At 36.6% G+C, this 20,152-nt stretch overlaps 1 protein-coding gene across 2 annotated transcripts in view; it reads left to right on the top strand.

The window, feature by feature from the left end:
* GRM7 (glutamate metabotropic receptor 7) overlaps nt 1–20,152 on the top strand; it is a 562,205-nt gene that overhangs the window by 399,942 nt on the left and 142,111 nt on the right. For both annotated transcript variants that reach the window (XM_081966278.1, XM_081966277.1), the window contains exon 6: nt 19,433–19,633. In XM_081966278.1, the coding sequence (XP_081822404.1) occupies nt 19,433–19,633 (201 nt within the window). The remainder of the gene's footprint in view (nt 1–19,432; nt 19,634–20,152) is intronic.

Here is a 20,152-nt window from a genome sequence, read left to right as displayed (position 1 = left end):
TAAAAAGAATATGGAGAAAATAGAGTGGGTTGGGAGGAGATGAACAACTTGGATGATAAGTGGTATGGAAACCAAGAACAATGAAAAACACTTAAAGATGCTGGGAATGTTTTATTTGCAAATGAGAAATCTAAGGAGAAAAAAATATAGCAATCTACAAATATCCCGAAGACTGCAATAATAGCAATAGCACTTGGACTTATATACCACTTCATAGTGCTTTGTAGCACTCTCTGAGTGATTTATAGAATCAGCATATTGCCCCCAACAATTCGGGTCCTCATTTTACCCACCTCAGAAGAATGGAAGGCTGAGTCAACCTTGATCCTGTTGAGATTCAATCTGCTAAACTCCTGGCAGCCAGGGATCTACAGCCAGGGATCTACAGAAGTAGCCTGCAGTACTGCACGCTAACCACTGTGCCTTTGTGGCTCTTATAAGGTGCAAGAGAAGCCAAACCTCTTCTCGGTTGAAACCCCAAGAGCAGGCTAATGACCAGATGGTTGAAAGAAAGCTTTAAAATAATGTTAAGAGAAATTTCCTAAACAGAAAAACCTTTTTAATAGTGAAATGGGCTGCATATAACAACCTTGATTTCCCCCATTGGAAATTTTCAAACAGAGGGTGAGTGGCCACTGCCAGACAAATATATTCTACACTAAGCAATAGTTGGAATGAGTCATTTCCGCTTCATGCATTCTTGAATTCCTGGTGGGCTACTCAAGAAAAGAAATATGGGGACAGTTGTTAGATATTTGCATAAACTGCTGTAGTCTTCACTCAGGTCCGCCGTTTAGGCGGGAACAAAGGGGATACTCTGATTGGTTGGGAGGTCTGCCAGCTCCCCATAAAAGGGGAGCTGCACGACCCCGTATTCAGCTGGAGCGGATCTACTTGACTTGAATAAAGAGCTGTTGTCACGTTCGTCTGGAGTCTGTCCTCTCTTTGCCCGAATCTAACAACAGTAATATAGGAACTGCTATCTGATCAACATATTCTGGAGAACATCAATAGCATTCAAAGATAGCTCTATCTGTAATTGTTTAAAAATAAAAGGCACATTTGGTATGATTTTCTCTTCAATGTAATCTAATATAGAGATATTCTATTATTATCATTATTGGATTTTTTAGTATTTTTATGTTTATTCTTCCATTGTCATGAATAGGTAGCTGACCATTTAAGGGCCTCTGTCAAGCCCTGGAAAGATACATGCGATAAAACAGAACATAGTAACTGGGGATGAAGGAATTCTTGCTCTTGAAAGATAGGATCTCAGTTAAATTTGTATGAATTCAATGGATCCTCTCTCATGGGCATAGAGGGTTTAATGGATCCTCTCTCATATAGGACAGGGTGGCTCAGTGGCTAAGACACTGAGCTTGTCAATTGAAAGGTCAACAGTTCAACAGTTCGAATCCCTAGCACTGTGTAACAGAGTGAGCTCCCGTTATTTGTCCCAGCTTCTGCCAACCTAGCATAAAAAAATGTAAGTAGAAAAATAGGAACCACCTTTGATGGGACGGTAACAATGTTCTGTGCACCTTCGGCATTTAGTCATGCCAGCCACATGACCACAGAGACGTCTTCAGACAGCGCTGGTTCTTCGGCTTTGAATCGGAGATGAGCACCCACCCCCTAGAGTAGGGATTGGCTAACACATATGTGCAAGGGGAACCTTTACCTTTACCTCTGATGGGTATCCAATGCTGTCACAATGTTGAAACATGCCATCAGAACTATACAATATTAATATTTTGTATTTGCATCCTGTAGTGCACCAGTTATATGGTTTATCATTTGTCTTCTTGACTACTGCTTCCCCACCCCCATGGATACCCCTTATGGATGCCTACAGCTCCTCTAGCTTCCAACAGTTCAGTTAATCCAAAGACAGATATCATGAAATAATTATCTTCACATTTAGAGAAGGTCAGAAGTTCCCCTTTAATTCAGGAATGCATGGATAACCAGAAAAACTACAAACTGACAACAATAAGTGTAATGGAAAATCAAAAAATAAATTTCAGGTATACAACAGGCAATAAGGCTCAAAAATGCTACCAGAAAGGAATTTGAAAGAAATTCTAAAATTCTATGACATTGAAATTTTTCAGTTTTTGAAGTTCTGTGCAAACAAGAAGAGTGCTACAAAAACAGTATTCTTCAGCCTTTTATTATCATACGAGTAGAACAAGCATATATAAATTGAAAAATGATAAATTAATTCACTGCCTCTCCTGTGTACAAATGAGCCAATAAAGAGTTATGTTTATAAAATCCATTGGTTGCTTCTATTTTATTACAGACAAATGTTTTTTTGAGGATCTGAATGAATCTATTTATTTTACAATGCCAGCAGATAAATTATGTTCAATGAACTGTACCCCCTTTGATCTGGCATGGATACAAAGGAAGTCCCAAGAGGCATAGCTGATTCTTGTTACTACTCTCTATCTTAAATATTGTCTGGCTTGTATATAATAGTATAGAATGAAATGAGGTCAGGATGACTTCATCCTAAGTGTCAACATGTGAAATGAAAGACAATTCCTAGAGCTTTTCCAATTATCTGAAATGTGCAATTGACTTGGAGGTACACCTCGGTCAAAGGGGCAGACAATGAGCTCATGTTTGGGCAGAAATTGTCAAACGTAGCTATTTGGCAGAAGGATAAGCAATGCGTATGGACCCATCTTCCATCTCCCAGCCTGGAATGGAAAGAAATTTGTCAGGGAGACAAAATTCTCTTAATATACCATTATACAAATAATCCATGTTGCATCTTCTTTTGACATCAGGTCATTTTTCGTATTTGGTACTATATAACTGTAACTTATTGACTAACTAGGTAATATGTCTTATGAATGATAAATACGAACTGTGCTTCATTGTAAATTGAACAGATCCTTGTACCTGACAAAAAAAAGGATGCTTTAGAGCAGTGGTTCCCAACCTTTTTTTGGCCATGTCTCACTTAAGCATCTTTAAAATCCTGAACCACTGGGAACTGGGAACCACCATTGGGAACCACTGCTTTAGAGTCAATACTATAGCTTTTTAACATTTTAAAATGTTGAAGTCAATCTTTAACACTTCAAATGGGTTTGTTATGTTGATATAGGGATGGGAACAAATGCATATGCAAGCAAGGGCCTATTTGTTTATTTTTGTTTGTCCTAAAGAAAACAGCCAAAGGTACACCTCACAGAACCTGGCTCCTCTCAATTGGTGTAGAACAGGGCTGTCAAACTCATGGTCTGCAGGCCAGATGTGTTGCATGCTGGCCACACCCATGCCAATTGAGCAAAGCGGGGAAAAGTCATGATACATCATGTGATACCACCGTGATGGTGCAAGTTTGATACCTCTGGTGTTGAACAATTGGTGTAGGCCATTGACACTCATTTTAGCCAGATCCATCAATTGTCATCCCTAGAAGATTTACTATAACAATATGCTGCTTCTGCCAATTTTTCCCTAAGTTTCTCAACACCTCTTTGCAATATTTCCCTTTGATATTGTTGTCAACAGGAGTTGTAAATAAAGATCAGAAGGGTTTTTTGTTATTGTTTTAATGAATAAAGATTTTTTTTTACTTACAATTAACCATCTCTAAAGACAGAAGTCTCTTACTTTAAGCACTGATCACTGAGAAAATAGAATCTAGAACAATTTGCATACATTGCAGTTTCCACATCAGCACCCTTCATTTCAAGCTGACAGATCTTTTCTTCCATATCTCTAAACTGTCCTCCCTGATTTCCTCTCTTTTTGCTGTCACTATCCCCCCCCCCCGCCAAAAAAAGCCTTGTCCATTCCAGTCACAAAAGATCCAGTCACCTACTACTTTCCAGCAATCTTCCTTCATCTATGAACTTTTTTCATCCAAAGCAGTTCTACCACACTTAAAAGAGGAACTAATTGCATTCTTTTCCATATAAATACCTACATACAGATGCAATATAGTAAGGTGACCAACCGTCCTCCTTTAGGGAGGACAGTCCTTCTTTTGTAAGTTCTGTCCTCCTTTGAAAAGTGTCCTCCTACATGTCCTCCTTTTTGATATTTGAAGGCTAATCTGTTGCGCGTTATGTGACGTATTTTATTAAACAGTTTTTAATGGTGTTTTTTTTTTTTACTTCATCGCAAGTATATTGAACAGATATTGAATCTTGTGTTGAATTTTTATCTAAAGAAATGCTAGACATTAAAATAGACGACAATTGTCTCTTTGAAGAAATTAGAAGACTGAATGTATATTTAAATTCTGAAAAATTAATGCAATGGGAAAGTCAACATGTTGAAATTGATAAAAGATGGGTGGATATTTTCAGCCATTTCAAAAATGAACATATTAATAATAATAAATAATAATAAATATTTATTTCTTAGCCGCACCCTCTCCCGAAGGACTCGGGGCGGCGTACAATAAAACATATGAAATAAATATATAAACAAGACATACATATAACAGAGACGTATACCAAGACATGTACAAGGAGAAGGTGAGCTGATGAATAAAAAACAATTAAAAACACAATGTTTAAAAACCCCTAAATAATTGAATACAATTAAAATACCCAAATAAAAAACCCATCAGGAGCGATATAGTTAGATCAAGGTTGAGCCAGGCCAGCTACTTGAAATAGGTGGGTCTTGAGCTTTACACGAAAGGAGCGGAGGTCAGAGGTATTCCTAATATCCGGGGGGAGGTCATTCCACAGGGCTGGGCCCGCCACAGAGAAGGCTCTACTCCTAGGCGCCGCCCCTCGGCACTGTCTGCTGGACGGCACCTGGAGGAGACCCTCTCTGTGCGAGCGAATTGGTTGCAGGGATGTATGGGGCAGAAATATTCCATGTGAACATTTATTTATACTTGTTCAATTTACGTTGTGCTGCCCTGGAACTAATGCAGCAGTTGAAAGAGTTTTTTTTTTTTTTTAAATTGCCAATTATTTTTCGACAAGTGAGAAATCGAGATTGAATGTTGATACTCTAGCTGCAGCACTTGCCGTAAAATTCAATATGAAAAATATTTCTTGTTCAGATATTTCCAATATATTGTTAGAAGATGATACATTGACAAAAAATATTAATTCAATGGAAAAGTACTCATTTAAATAATAATTAACAGGCATGTAAACATAATTACAATATAAAATGTTGCAAATGTTTTTATTATGCATATATCATATTTTAGTGTATTATTGTTGCAATGAATAAAATATTTCTTTTATTTACGATATATTTTTTCCAATTTATTTGTCCTCCTTTTCATTGTAAAAAAAGTTGGTCACCTTAGCATTTTGGACAATAGAACGTGTTTTGTCCTCCTTTTCATTGTAAAAAAGTTGGTCACCTTAAATATAGAAGTGTGCAGATGTGTTCTAAGTTCTCTGTGACCCAAATACACTATTAGTTTTGTTTGTTACGTGAAAATGACTAATGTTTTTAATTGTCAGTATGTATTCATTTTATGTGTCTTTATTTATTTATCTATTTTGGTGCCTTTGATTCAGTGTCTGACAAGGCACTGGACAAGTCCCTGCAGATTTCTTGGCAAGTTTTAGAACTTAATTTCTTCCTAGAGCTGAGAAAGAATAATTGACTCAAAGTCATTCAGTTGGCTTTGGGCCTAAGATAGGCCTAGAACGTATAGTCTCCCAGTTTCTGGCTTGCCTTAATTGACTAAACCAAACTAGCTCTCCTTATTTATCTTATACATATGTTATGCTAAAAAACTTTTTCCTTCACAGTTTCCCTCCCCCATTATACCAATAAATGAGAATTCCTACTTAATTTATCTAACATTGCTTGATCTGTAGGGAAATATCAGTATTAAAAATGTAAAGTGAATTCTGGATTTTTGAAAGGCTTCACAGTTGGCTGACTGAATGATTTTTTTTTTTGTGCTACACCAGTCCCAAAAGGATTCTGAATAACTTCCATATCCTCATGCATTGAAAGTCCAAAATAATTCTTTAAAAGCTGCAATATAATGAATTATAGTTACAATTATAACCTCACAATATGCTGTCTTTAGCTCTAGCAAACCACAGGAATTTGAGGTAAATCTCTATTATGATCCTAAAAATATGGATTTGACTAGTCTAAGAGGTTCATTTCTATGTTGCCTTGGGGTTCTGACATTACTGTTTATTTTTAGAGGTTGTTTTCATTAATCTTGGTCTTTGCTTATTGACATTTATCTTAAAGTGTTGACTTTTGTTATTTATTGAGGGATTAAGTCAGTTTATGCATGCATGCTACTTTGAATGGTTCAGTTTGAAAGTGGATTGTTGAAGTAGCCAAAGGTGCTTTTTCAGTACACAACTGGACTTTCTTGTTTCTTTATTTTCCCTTTTTTCTTTGAAGATGTTTCACTCCTCATCCAAGAAGCTTCTTCAGCTCTGACTGGATTGTGGGGAATGGAAGGATTTATATTCCTTGCAGACAATTGGTCATTCCCCACCATCCAGTCAAGGAATATAAATCCTTCCATTCTCATCTAAGAATTTTTTTCAGTCTGAGCTGAAAACTTCTTCAAAGAAAAAACAGCCTAAGACTGAGATTCTCTATAGACTTTTAGCTATTGCTGAGATACATTTTTTCCTAAAACAAGTAAATATATTAATCCTACCTCTACGTCAGAAGCTTTTTTTCTTTCTTTGGGTCAAGTAGAAAGATTTTACTATAGCCAATATATAGATAGCTAAAGGAAGGAAATCATTTTTTTAAAATCTTCCTATAAACTTTGTCCAGTGTGCTAACATCTGAGCTGAGATCTAAATTCTCACATTATTCAAAATGACATTTTTAAAGAATCAATATGTTAATGCACATTTTCCCATTCATTAACACCTTTTCAAACCAGTTATTTTAATTTATAGCTGATATTGAAACAACGCCCCTTGGGATCATCATCTGAATCTTCATTTCCCCCTTTTTTGCCCTTCATTGCTTTTTCTAGGCTACTTTGCACAAATTTTATTGCCACCATTCTGAGTGAGGAGTAAACTGAGAAACTAACTTCTTCATGACATTAAGCCTCTATATTCCTCTTTCAACTATATTAGACAGCTATGGAGCCAATAGAAGTCTGATGCATATGATTGAAAAACTATAGGCAAGGAAGCCTATAATTCTTCTCTTCTTTACAAATTTTGTGATGCAGAGGCTGAATGAGTTTTTAATCTACCCAGGGAATCATCAGATAATGTGACTTAGTTATGTAGCCCTGCTCAATTTAACCTCAGCAGGGTGAAGCCAAACCCAGTTCTAAATAGAGTCTTCCTCTATTTAGCAATTCTTACTATCATGAATTCTTCCAGAACTCCAGCCTCAATCTATTTACTTTCATTGCATTTGGCCTTGTCCTTTTCTCATTTTTCTCTTCTTTCACAGGGCATATTTTATAGAATGCTATCATATCTCCCCTTCATTTTCCTTTAAAAAAAATTGCAAGCTAAATACAAGAAGTATTTATGCTAATTACCCTGTTTCCCCAAAATAAGACATCAGTAGATAATAAGCCCAATTGGGCTTTTGAGCGCATGTGCTAAAATAAGCCATCTCCGAAAATATCGCAACACAGCAGCAGCCATAAGGTGACCATGCTTGCCACCTCTGCACCTCAAAAATAATAAGACCTTCCCAAAAATAAGGCCAAGTGCTTATTCCAGGGGTCAAAAGAAAATAAGACCCTGTTTTATTTTCAGGGAAACATGGTAAACCTATTAATGAAAAAAATATCTCCAAAAAGAAACAGCAATGGCAAAACCCTGAAGCAAATAGAAATGAATCTCTTAGATTAGACAGATCCATATTCTTAGGACCATAATAAGGATTTTTTTTCTTATGCAACCCTGTGATTTGCCTCATTTGACAAATATGCTGATGTCCCCTTAAACATAACACAAGTTGTGCTTTCATGCTTGAGGGCAAATTTTGTCTCATTATATATACTGTGAGTGATAACTTTAAAGGCAGTGCTTGTGGTCATGTCATGACTGAACTTTACTACTGACCTTAAAGAAAATATTTCAGATGCAGACTTTGAGTTTATTTGCATTCTAAGCCATCAGAACATATCTTGCCCACATGAAAACATAAAAGGAAATATCTGACCTCTTTTAGTATACCTAATGAAATGAAATATTTATTTGAGGGTTTTGTGCATTTTATTGTGCTTTAAAATGCTTATTTATTTCTTACTTTACACATCTGCAACTCTCTGAGGTAGCCCATGTAAAATGCTTCATGGGAGTTGATTTCTCATGATACCTTCTCTTGACATTTAATTAGGTGTGATGCATCATGAGTTCTATATGCTTGATTAAATCAATTAAATAATGAGTATGCAGGCATCTCAACCATGGTGATGTAGTGGTTAGAATGTAGTATTGCATGCTCACTCACTGCTCACTACAGGAATTTGATTATAAATGACTCAAAGTTGACTCAGCCTTCCATCCTTCCAATGTCTATAAAACGAGGACCCAGATTCTTGGGGGCAATATGCTGACTCTCTTAATTGCTTAGATAGGGCTGTAAAGCACTGTGAAGCGGTATATATGTCTACATGCTATTGCTATTATTATCTGATCTTCTTTGTAGCAGTAAAACATCTAAATACATTGTCATTTCTTAAATGTATAAAGTAAGCATTGCTTAATATAATTGTTTAATCTATGGACATATCCTTGCTGTATCCTTATACTGATTCTGTCCCATATTCATGCCATTAATAAATGAAGATGATGATGATGATATTAATAATAATAATAATAATAATAATAATAATAATAATAATAATAATAATAATAATAATAATAATAATAATAATAATAATAATAATAATATCATCTGCCAGGTTTTAAACCAAACTCTCTAGAAAACAATTGTTAGAGCCTTTGCCTATAATAGAATTCCTGATATTCTGGCTGGAAGATTCAGGGAGTTGAAGTCCACACATCTTAACTTTGCAAAGATTAGGAAAAACTGCTCTACGAGACCATAGAAGCCATTGACTCATTTGAGAGGCCATTCCTGTTTCTGTGAAATTGAAGAAATGCTAGGATTAGTCAAAGAAAATATACCAGTCAAAATGGACAAGAATATTTAAAATGACATAAGAAGGGAAAGACTAGTTTAAAACTGCAGCAGGAAAATCCATCCAGACTTCAGATATCATTTTTCAAATTTGGATAGTGGAAGAGTGCATAGGTTTATGTCATTTTGTATTATTATTTCATTTTGCACTCTTACTACCCTACTGTTACTTTATTGTATATTATGCATTTTATGACCTGTGGTTAAAACAATAATCCTATTTACATTTTTTCTTATTGTCTAGCACAAACTTGCAGTGTCACGTTGCTGTCACATGACATATCACAACATTTTTCCTCTTTGCAGAGCTGGGGTGGGTGTTGCCAGTGTGTGACACATCTGGCCCATGGGCCACCAGTTTGACATCCCTGGTCTGGTGTGAACGCACATGTGTTTTTACTTTACTGTGGTGATAATAGTATTTTTAAAGAAATGGACTGTGATATGTGCTGGTTTCATAACTGATTGCAGAATGAGCTTCTTGATGAGCAATTAGCCTTTGTAGTCTCCAAGATATCACAAATTTATCATAGATATTCCAGGTGGTATTAGAAGTTGGAACTGTACAAAAATATCCCTTTAATGTACAATATAGTAGATAGAAAGCAAAATTATTAGGAGGGAAAATATAATTTCCATGAATTACGAAGAAAATCATGTAAATGAAAGTCAAGTAAAAAGATCAAAACATCTTTTTTCTTGATATGAAAAGCATTACTTGAAGAAGAAAAGTTGGCGATTTCAATCATCTAATTCCCTGAGGAACTTGAAACTAACATCACAAATAATCTTTTGTCCTTTGCAGGTTTATATTCAGACTTGCTTTGAGCAATGTTAATGGTTTGATTAATACAACGCAAATTGCTGATGGCCTTTGTGAATAACATTTAGAGAACTGTTGACAAAATATATGACAATTCTGCATGAGATATCCAAGCTTACCCACCCAGGCCTTCATTAAAAAAAGATTCCGAAGAATATCCCTGAACTCAATCAGCATTTTAGTGACAAAGAAATGGATGGATTGTTGATGTAACAGAATTGGACTGTTAGGACCTGATAGAATTGATAAGATTCCTTTTTAGATGGAATCATGATTATTGGATCTTCAGTTTGATTTTGATAGTTTGGTACATTGAACCAAACCCAAGAAAAATCTGAAAGGACATCTAGGAATCAACATTAAATTAGAATAACAGAGTTGGAAGGGACCTTGGAGGTCTTCTAGTCCAACCCCCTGCCTAGGCAGGAAACCCTACACCACTTCAGACAAATGATTATCCAACATCTTCTTAAAAATTCCCAGTGTTGGGGTATTCACAATTTCTGGAAGCAAATTGTTCCATTGATTAATTGTTCTAACTGTCAGGAAATTTCTCCTCAGTTCTAAGTTGCTTCTCTCCTTGATTAGTTTCCACCCATTGCTTCTTGTTGCATCTTCAGGTGCTTTGGAGAATAGTTTGACTCCCTCTTCTTTGTGACAACCCCAAAGATATTGGAACATTGCTATCATGTCTCCCCTAGTCCTTCTTTTCATTAAACAAGACATACCCAGTTCCTGCAAACTTTCTTCATATGTTTTAGCCTCAGGTCCCCTAATTATCTTTGTTGCTCTTCTCTGCACTCTTTCCAGAGTCTCTACATCTTTTCTACACTGTGGCAACCAAAGCTGAATGTAGTGTTACAAGTGTGGCCTTACCAAATGATGCAGAGATTTAACTTGCTAGCAATACATATGTCTTAAATACTCTAAATTGAACATAAGAAAATAAGAAAAAATATCATGCATCTGCTGAAAGAAAAACTTAAGGGAGTCTCATTTACAAGGGGTAATAATTCTATTTAACTCTATACTAGTGAGATCACAACAAAATATTAGGTATTCAAAAGACTTTGACAAATTAGATGTTTTCCAGAGAAAATGGATTATGCATTTCTGTACGTCGCCCCGAGTCCCTGTGGGGAGAGGGGGCGACTAACAAATTCAAATAAATAAATAAATAATAATAAATATGCATCCACCAAGGAACTGTAAAACTAGTTCAGTTACATTCAAAGTACTGAAGGAACTTGCTGATGGCCTAATCTTGCTCTCTGCAAAATAATTTGGATTCACCGCAATAAGTGTAGCAAGAAGTCTATACTGAAGAGACTGATTCAGTCAACATGATTTACCTGTGATGACAAGACCTTTAATAAACCTTTAGTTTTATTAAACACGTTAAGTATAATTAATAATATGTGAGAGGGATATTGGAGTCCAAGTGGCAGCAGCCAAAACAACAACAACAATGCAATTAATAGGCTGCATTAATAGCCGGTTACAATCAAGATCATGTGAAGTTCTATTACTGCTTTACAAAATCTTAATTAGACCACACTTGCAATACTGTATCCAGTCCTGGTTACCACAGTGTAAAAAAGATGTTGAGACTCTGGAAAAAGTGTAGAGAAGAGCAAAAAGAATGATTGGAAGGCTGGAGTCTAAAACATATGAAGAATGGTTACAGGAATTGGATGTATCTAATGTAATGAAAGGACTGGGATGACATGATAAAACTTTTCCAATATTTGAGGGCCTCCTACAGAGATGAGGGGTGGGGGTCAAACTAATTTCCAAAGCACCCAAAGTTAAGACAAGAAGCAATGATTGGAAACTAACCAAGGAGACAAGCAACCTAGAACTATTCTAGAATTTTTTTGAATGTTTACAATTTTGGAATATTTTGGAATGAAGGACAAATTTTCTAAAGGTGAAAGCAATCAACCAATGGAATAAGCCTGCCTTCAGAGGTTGTCTGTGGTCCATCTTTGGAGGTTTTCAAAAAGAGACTGGACAACCAGTTGTCTGATATAGTATTGGGTCACCTACTCAAGCAGGGGTTTGGACTAGAAGACCTCCAATGTCACTTCCAACTCTATGTCTATGTCTAATTTGCCATGTTCTGGAGAAGACAAAGAGGAGTGCTCCCCATCATCATTTGGAATAACAAGCAAAATGGGAGAGTCATTAGCATTTAATTTGACCTACTTTAAATAGGAGCTATTCCAATGTTGATCCAAAGAGTCAAAGGAATAAAGAAATATAGATATGATATCTGCAAAATATTTTATATTTTAAAAAAATGTATATATGTAGTCCTTGACTTACAACCTTTCATTAAATGGCCAAAATTAAAATGGTTCTGCAAAAAGTCTAATCCTCATACCTATGACAGTCCTTGAACTTACAATGTCTCAGCATGGTCATGTGATCAAAATCTAGACTTGGCAACTGGCATGTATTTACAATGATTACATCATTCCAGGGATTACAGCATTACACATCACATGATCAGTATTTACAAGTTTCCCAGCTGGCTTCCATCAAGCAAAATCAATGCGGAAAGCCAAATTCATTTAATAGCTACATGATTTGCTTAATAATCACAGGAAAAAAAGGTCATAATCAGTTCTGACTCACTTAATGACCAAATTTCTGGTCCCAATTGTGGCTGTAAATTGTCAGACGTAATCCTATGATTTTTAAAGTATCTGATTCAATTGGGATTAGAGTTTTTGAAGCCGCCTGGCTCTACTCCGAGCTCATGTTCAAAATAAGATTCATTGACTATCATGAAAAAAACGCAGTGTAGCAAGTATTTTGATGTAGAAATTATCTTTAAAATTATCTTTAAAGTCCTTTTCCCCCCCTTGGTTCATTTCCCCAGTTTCTTCAATTTTAGCATTAGAGAACCACAGTACATGTCCCATTTTTTGCAGACATAGTGGCTGTCTTTCTGTAATGCTTAAATCATGCATGGATTCTCCAGAGATACCGCAGTACAGTTCTTAAGTCATTTTATAGCAATTCCACTTCAATCTAGTTTGAATCAACATTTAAATCTCAGGGAAACCTGATGCATATCCATAATGTAGTTCTCTCTGACTCATTGAGTTTGAAAGCAAGTGATGTGGCACCATTGCTAAAACTGTGCATCTGACCTATTCACTACAAGGAGAACAAGGAATTCTAGGAAATTGAAAATATTTATTTCAATTACAATTACAATAGCAGAGTTGGAAGGGACCTTGGAGGTCCAAGGTCCAACCCCCTGCTAAGGCAGGAAACCCTACACCACCTCAGACAAATGGCTATCCAACATCTTCTTAAAGACTTCCAGTGTTGAAGCATTCACAACTTCTAGAGGCAAGTTGTTCCACTGATTAATTATTTGCAACCAGCCATTAACCATTTTCACAAGATTCTACAGTTATCACCTTGATAGCAGTTAGCATCATTCCTATAAAATCTAGTTTGTATTTTTTGCAGATTAATAAAAATATTGTTTCATATTCTAAACTCCTAATTTGCATGTGAATTGTAGACACGTCATGTTTCTATTTGATATCTTGCTATACAATTATAACAAAAAATAACAATATTTTGCAAAAACTCAGATTTGTCATCATTTGAAATAAATGTAGTCATCAATAGTTTAGTGTGTATACTGCAATATATTAGAATATATATTACTCAATGAAGAGATAGGGAGATCAGATAAAATAGCTTTAAAAAGGGAATCAGTTAAAAATATCCTTATCTAATTAGCCCAGAAACATTTCCAGTGTGGATGCTACAGGGAGGGGCAACTCTACTTCAAGTTCTCCGGTAAAGCATGGCCACTAAAAACATTTTGCTGTTATTTCTGTATCTAAGTCAAATCTTCCTAGGTTTTTAACCTTAAAAGAATGAAAAGCTTCCAGATAGAGTAGTCCATTCAGTAGTGGAACAGTCTACCTATGAAAGTTGTGGGGACTCTATCTCTGGAGATTTTTAAAATGACAGCCACTTCTTGTGAATAATTGAATAATTTTCCTGCATGTGGCAAAAGGTTGGACTAGATGTGACATCTTTTAATTCCACATTTTTATCATTTGCTTTACATGGGAATGAAATGGGCTTATCTGCAAAGAAAACTAAGTGTTAAGGGTGATGGATATAGGATATTGTTGTGGCCCAGCCGGTGCCGGTGCCGCTGCCACCAGACTCCGAGAGTGAGGGTCCCTACGAGTCAGCTCCAGAGGAGATGGGCGACCCTGGACTGGATTCGGATGCTGAGCAGGGATCCGAGAGTCTGGTCGGCCACCAGGAGGCGCCTGAGGCATGGAGCAGCGGTGAGAGCAGAGGAAGGGGGCTCCCAATGCCATGCCTTGGAGCAGCGGCGAAGACTCACGAGACAGTGAGTCAGAACTCAGCAGGGAGTTTCTGGACGCCTGTTACCGCCGCGCCCACAGACGCGAGGAGCGTGGGCGTAATTATAGGCGGTAAAGAGCTCTCAGCTGCTGTTTGGGAGGCTCCCTTTTCAGGTTATAAAAGGGTTGACTGTGTATACGCCCTTTGCAGCAGTCAACAGAAGACTTATGCCAGAAGTTCTAGTCTGGAATTCTAGCAAGCTGGATAGCTGCTTTTGTGTTCTGTTCCTGTGAGTTTTGTCTTGGTGGCTTGTTGCCATGGAACCTCTTGTTTGTTTGTGCAATAAACCTTGTTCCCTTGTACTGTTCCGGAGTGTGTGTTCTGTGTGGGCAATGGAGGAGGGGGGGGGTCAGAACAGGATATATAGTTTCATCCTAGGAACATGACTTGCAGTAGTACACATTTTGATATTCATTACATTGTATATTTGTGACATTGTTGGTGGCTGTCTATAACAACTGAAGTCCTGCAATTCCTTAGATGACCTCTGAATAAACTGTAGGAAATAAGAAAGTTTACATTGATGGAGATATGCAGAAGCTGTTGTTTAAGTAGTAAGATGTTGTTTAAGTAGTAAGATCTAAAGCAGGGGTGTCAAACTCACAACATCACAGCGGTGTCACATCTCATGACTTTCCCCCTTTCTCTAAACCAGACATGGGCGTGGCCAACACATGATGTATCTGCCCCGCAGGCTGCAAGTTTGACATCCCTGATCTAAAGCATTTTTAAGTCTGGAATGTCCAGATAACATTTGAAAGCAGCTTAGACAGGCATGTATCTAATTGATTCAAATATAAGGAGGAGGAGGAGGAGATACAGTGCATCAGATTTGCAAAATTCTTTTATCAATCTCAATAAAAGTAGTTTTCACCTTCTTGTGGATTTAACTAGGTCTGGTTTACCTAATGGGGTTGATGTGATAATCTCCCATAGTGTGTAATGGGGCTGTAGTGGTCAGGCCACATCAGGAGCCAATGATGTGGTTCACTGCAGCAGCTTTGCTTTATATATTTTAAAAAGCATTTCACAGTATATTAGTAAAATATATAATTACATTCTCATCAAATTGATGCATATTCTCATTAATGAAATATTTATCCAAAGGGACATTCTCTGCTCCAATAAGACTATTAAGTCCAGTTGTACATCAAGAGTAGAAAAGTCAAGAGTAAACACTATTTTGAATTAAATAAAGAGAAGTGAAAAGAATTAAAACATTATCTAGTCGAATTTCTCAACAAATTACACTTCTACAACTGCAATTATATATGTTAAGAGTAAGAGAAATGAAAATAAAAATGAATTATATGTAGTAAAAATATTGAGTTTGCAAATAAAACAGGGAAGTAGATAACATATAAATTAAGAAAAGAACATTATATTGAAATTACAAGAGAGTCTCTTGCAGCCATAGAAAAAGCATTGCATCAACATTATACTAATTTATATAATGGGAGTATCATTTTCTGTAGAGAATATAAATGACTATCTAAAGAAACACAATTTACTCGGATTACAAAGTAACGGAGTGAGCTCCCATTACTTGTCCCAGCTTCTGCCAACCTAGCAGTTTGAAAGCAAATAAAAATGAAAGTAGAAAAAATAGGAGCCACCTATGGTGGGAAGGTAACAGTGTACCGGCCACCTTCGGCATTTAGTCATGCTGGCCACATGACCACAGAGACGTCTTCGGACAGTGCCGGCTCTTCGGCTTTGAAATGGAGATGACACCACCCCCTAGAGTCAGCAACGACTAGTACATATGTGTGAGGGGAACTTTACTTTTATAGAGGACCAGAGACAGATTATGAATAGATCTATCACTGTACAGGAAGTTTCTGAAGCTATTAAAAAAAGAGTAAAGTAGGAAAGACTCCTGGATTATCAGGTCCTTGTTATCAAAGTTTTGATGCTTTTACAATCTTTAGAAAACACAATTATCTATGTCCTAGAGGGAAGAATGATGCCAGAGAGTTGGAAAAGGAGTCAATATAGTGGTAATACCTAACAAAGGACAAGATGTGATTTTAATCAAAAAAGCCTATAGGCCCACGGTGGTGCAGTAGTTAGAATGCAGTACCACAGTCTGCTCCTGCTGACTTGCTGGCTACCAGAAGTTTGGCAGATCGAATCTCACCAGGCTCAAGATTGACTCAGCTTTCCATCCTTCTGAGGTGGGTAAAATGAGGACTCAAATTGTTGGGGGAAATATGCTGACCCTGTAAACTGCTTAGAGAGGGATGTAAAAGCACTGGTGAAGTGGTATATAGGTCTAAGTGCTATTGCTATTATGGCATTCTTTCAAACCTTCGAAGCACTTGTTGGGCATCATTTAATCAGGATTAGTATGGAAGAGCTCCATAGGAATCAGAAAAAATAGCTGATGTTAACATGACAAAGATTGTAATGACTAAAAAACCAAATCATACTGAAACGACCTGAATCAGAAACTTTGTCTTATTTGGGACTTTCAATGTATATCAAACTTTTCATGATCTGGGTCATCAACCAGTCCATGAATTCCCAAGCTGTTTCAGACTCTGTGCCTTAGGAAAGTTACATTGAAATTCTCTAGTACCACAGCTCTGAAGGGTTCCACTGCCATTTCTGCAATAGCGTTGAATCGTTTGACAGAATGTCTGCTGCAAACTACATTGTTATCTGATCTCTTAAGTGCAGCCTCCTCACTGTTCTGACCTAGGCTTCCCAAGAGCATGAAGCAAACTCCTGGTCCCGACAAAAAACCCTTTTATTAATTTACTGTGAATTTTGCTCATTCACATCCAGCAATGTTTTTCAAGGGAAGATTTACCATCACAGACCTTATCTGGCATATAGAGCTGCCAGGCCGATATCTGCAAAACTTAAAAAAGGAGTCTCGGAGAGTCATGAACCAATTAAGCAAACTAATTGTCTCCTGCAAACTCCACTCCCTTTCACTCCTCTTTTATTTGCTCTGGGAGAGGCCATTCATCATCCACCTTACTCCCAAGTTGACCCCTGTTCTTTAGTTGTTTCCTTCATCTGGCAACTCTGTGCATGTCAACACTGGGAACAGGTTCCAGCTGTTTGTCTGCCTTACTGATATCTGACTCTGAAGGCAGCTGATAACTAGCAAAAGGCTCTGCCCCCGCTCTCTGACTCCAACACAGAATCCTCATCCGAGCCTTCCCCAGACTCCAAGAGTGGCCCATGTACCTCCCCAACCTCCTCACTGTCCAAATTTGCTGCCAGCTCCACTGGCTGCTGGCGGGCCACAACACTCACAGATAGAGTATAGTTTTCTCTAAAGCAACATCTCAGATGGTCACTGAAAGACTTGCAAACAAGAATAGTCTGGCAAAGTCTTACAAACAAGAATAGCCATTCTACCATCCCAATCCTGTGGTCACAGTTGGTTCTGTATTCAGTCTGTTTGCAAAATGTTTGAATGCGTAGAATATGTTTTAAAGAAAAAGAAGCTCCCCAAAACAGTTTAAGAGTATAAGATCCTTTGTCCCCCCCCTCTCTCTCCCCCACACCAAGTTTATTATTCTATGTTAGAATGTGATTTAATTATTATCCATGCAGCAATGCTTTTGGAGAACATGTACTATGTTTAGCTCATTGTCCACAATGATGGATTGCATATTTTACAGATGAATGGAGAATGGGTGACTTTTTGTAAAGAAAAGTTGATGAAGTGAATGTTTCTGGTCACAGAGGGATCCTGATTCTGATCTTCTGCAAATTATTTTGCTGTAACAAATGGTGTTGATTTTCCTCATGAGATTCTCTATTTAGAAGTGCAGGGGAAAAAAAAAGAAAGTTCAATGTGAATGGTCTACCAAAGCAGAGAAGACCATTGTCAGTTCTGAAAAGCCATTTAACAGAAGAATCTGTGAACATGGAAAGGTTACAGTGTTTTCTCATTTTTAAATATATATATATATATATATATATATGTATGTATGTATGTATGTATGTATGTATGTATATATATATATATATATATATATATATATATATATATATATATATATATATATATATATATATATATATATATATATATATATAATTAGTTTTATAACCAGCACTTGTGGTATCCAAGAAATGATTGTTACAATTTTCTCTGAAAAGAATGGAGAAATACGGACTGTCTTGCAAATGGATATTTCATTGGCATTCTGTATATCTCAAAGCTATTTTATTTCTTCTGAATTAAGAAAGGAAACACATAGACACAGAAATCATTTGGCATTTTGGCAAGATCTTCATTTAGTGTCTTTGACTGAAGAGCATGCAAAGTTGATTTTGGAATAATGTGTACTTTGCTAATTGAATAAATGGATGAAAAGGAATATTTCTTTTCAGACAAATATTTTTTGTTAAGATGTGATTTTCTGTTGTCTGTCTTTCTGTCTGTCTGTCTGTCTGTTTATCTATCAATCCATCCACCCGTCCGTCCATCTGTCCGTCTACCCATCTTGCCAAAGGCAACTCTAAGCAGCTTGCAGACAATGAATAATATACAGTATAAAACATTAAAACAATAAATAAAGATCTTAAATTTAAACATTCTATTAAAGTAAAACTAAGCAGTATGTTGAGAAAAGCAAAGTTTGAACAAGGAAGAAGTATACATTTTACTTTACTTTATTTTATTTATTTGTTTAACTATGATCCCACAAAGAATTATCAGTTTGGATGTTATTATGGATTTTTACCTTTAGATTAGAAAAACTAAATTCTGTTTTTGAATATCAGACTCAAATGTTCATAAGCTCTTCATATACATTAACTCCATGTAACTGATAGCTCTAGGGCAGATGGATCCCTTTGTTTATTTTTATTTATTTATTAAATCAATATGCTGCCCATGGTTTGTACTAGATAAGAGAGAGAGAGAGAGAGATTTACTGAAATGATCTAAAACTCATTATGGATTTCATCTTAGAATTTTTTAAAGACTGTCCTTTTCAAATAACTACTATTTCTTCTCATTCACATCCATTATTTTGCATATAGACGTAATGCTTTTATATGATGTTCATCAAAATCTCCCCTATCCCTGTGTCTGTATCCTTAAATGTGTAGGACAGGAAAGGATCGGAAAGGACTCCCACTATGAACAGGAGGATAGAGTGCAGTTTGTGATCGATGCTGTTTATGCCATGGCTCATGCCCTCCATCAGATGAACAAGGATCTGTGCAGCGATTATTCTGGGATCTGCCCAGAGATGGAACATGCAGGAGGCAAGAAGCTACTGAGATATATACGCAGTGTTAACTTCAATGGTGAGTCTGTGTTCTTATATTGCCCTCTTATTTCGCCTTAATAATCCTAAATAACTGGTTAAGCATTACTTTATTACTCTAATAACAATGATGGGATATAGTGCAAAATGTGTTGCTTGCTGAAGAGTTATTTTGCTCAGGTTTACCATGGGAATGAACTATTTTGTAACTTTCTGGAATTTATTTTTGTCCAACAACTTTCCTATTATCATATGGCTAATTAAAAATGCAATAGGAAATATATTGGCTATGTATCCAGTTTTGTCCAGTGATTAAGGCACTGTGCTAGAAACCAGAGGACTGTGAGTTTTTGTCCCACTTTAGGTGCGAAAGTGGACTGGGTGACTTTGGACTGTTCAATCTCTCTCAGCCCATTCCACCTCACAGGACACTTGTTGTGGGGACATTAGGTTGAGGAAGGAGAATTAAGTAAGGTGGGATAAAAATTATTTATATATATTCTATTGTTCTGTTCTGTTCTGTTCCATTCTGTTCCATTCCACTCCACTCCACTCCCCA

This window comes from Natrix helvetica, assembly GCF_964273705.1.
Source record: "Natrix helvetica genome assembly, chromosome: 1".
In the NCBI taxonomy this organism is placed as follows: Eukaryota; Metazoa; Chordata; class Lepidosauria; order Squamata; family Natricidae; genus Natrix; species Natrix helvetica.
Note: the sequence above shows the minus strand (reverse complement) of the source record. Positions and strands in the feature narration are given on the sequence as shown.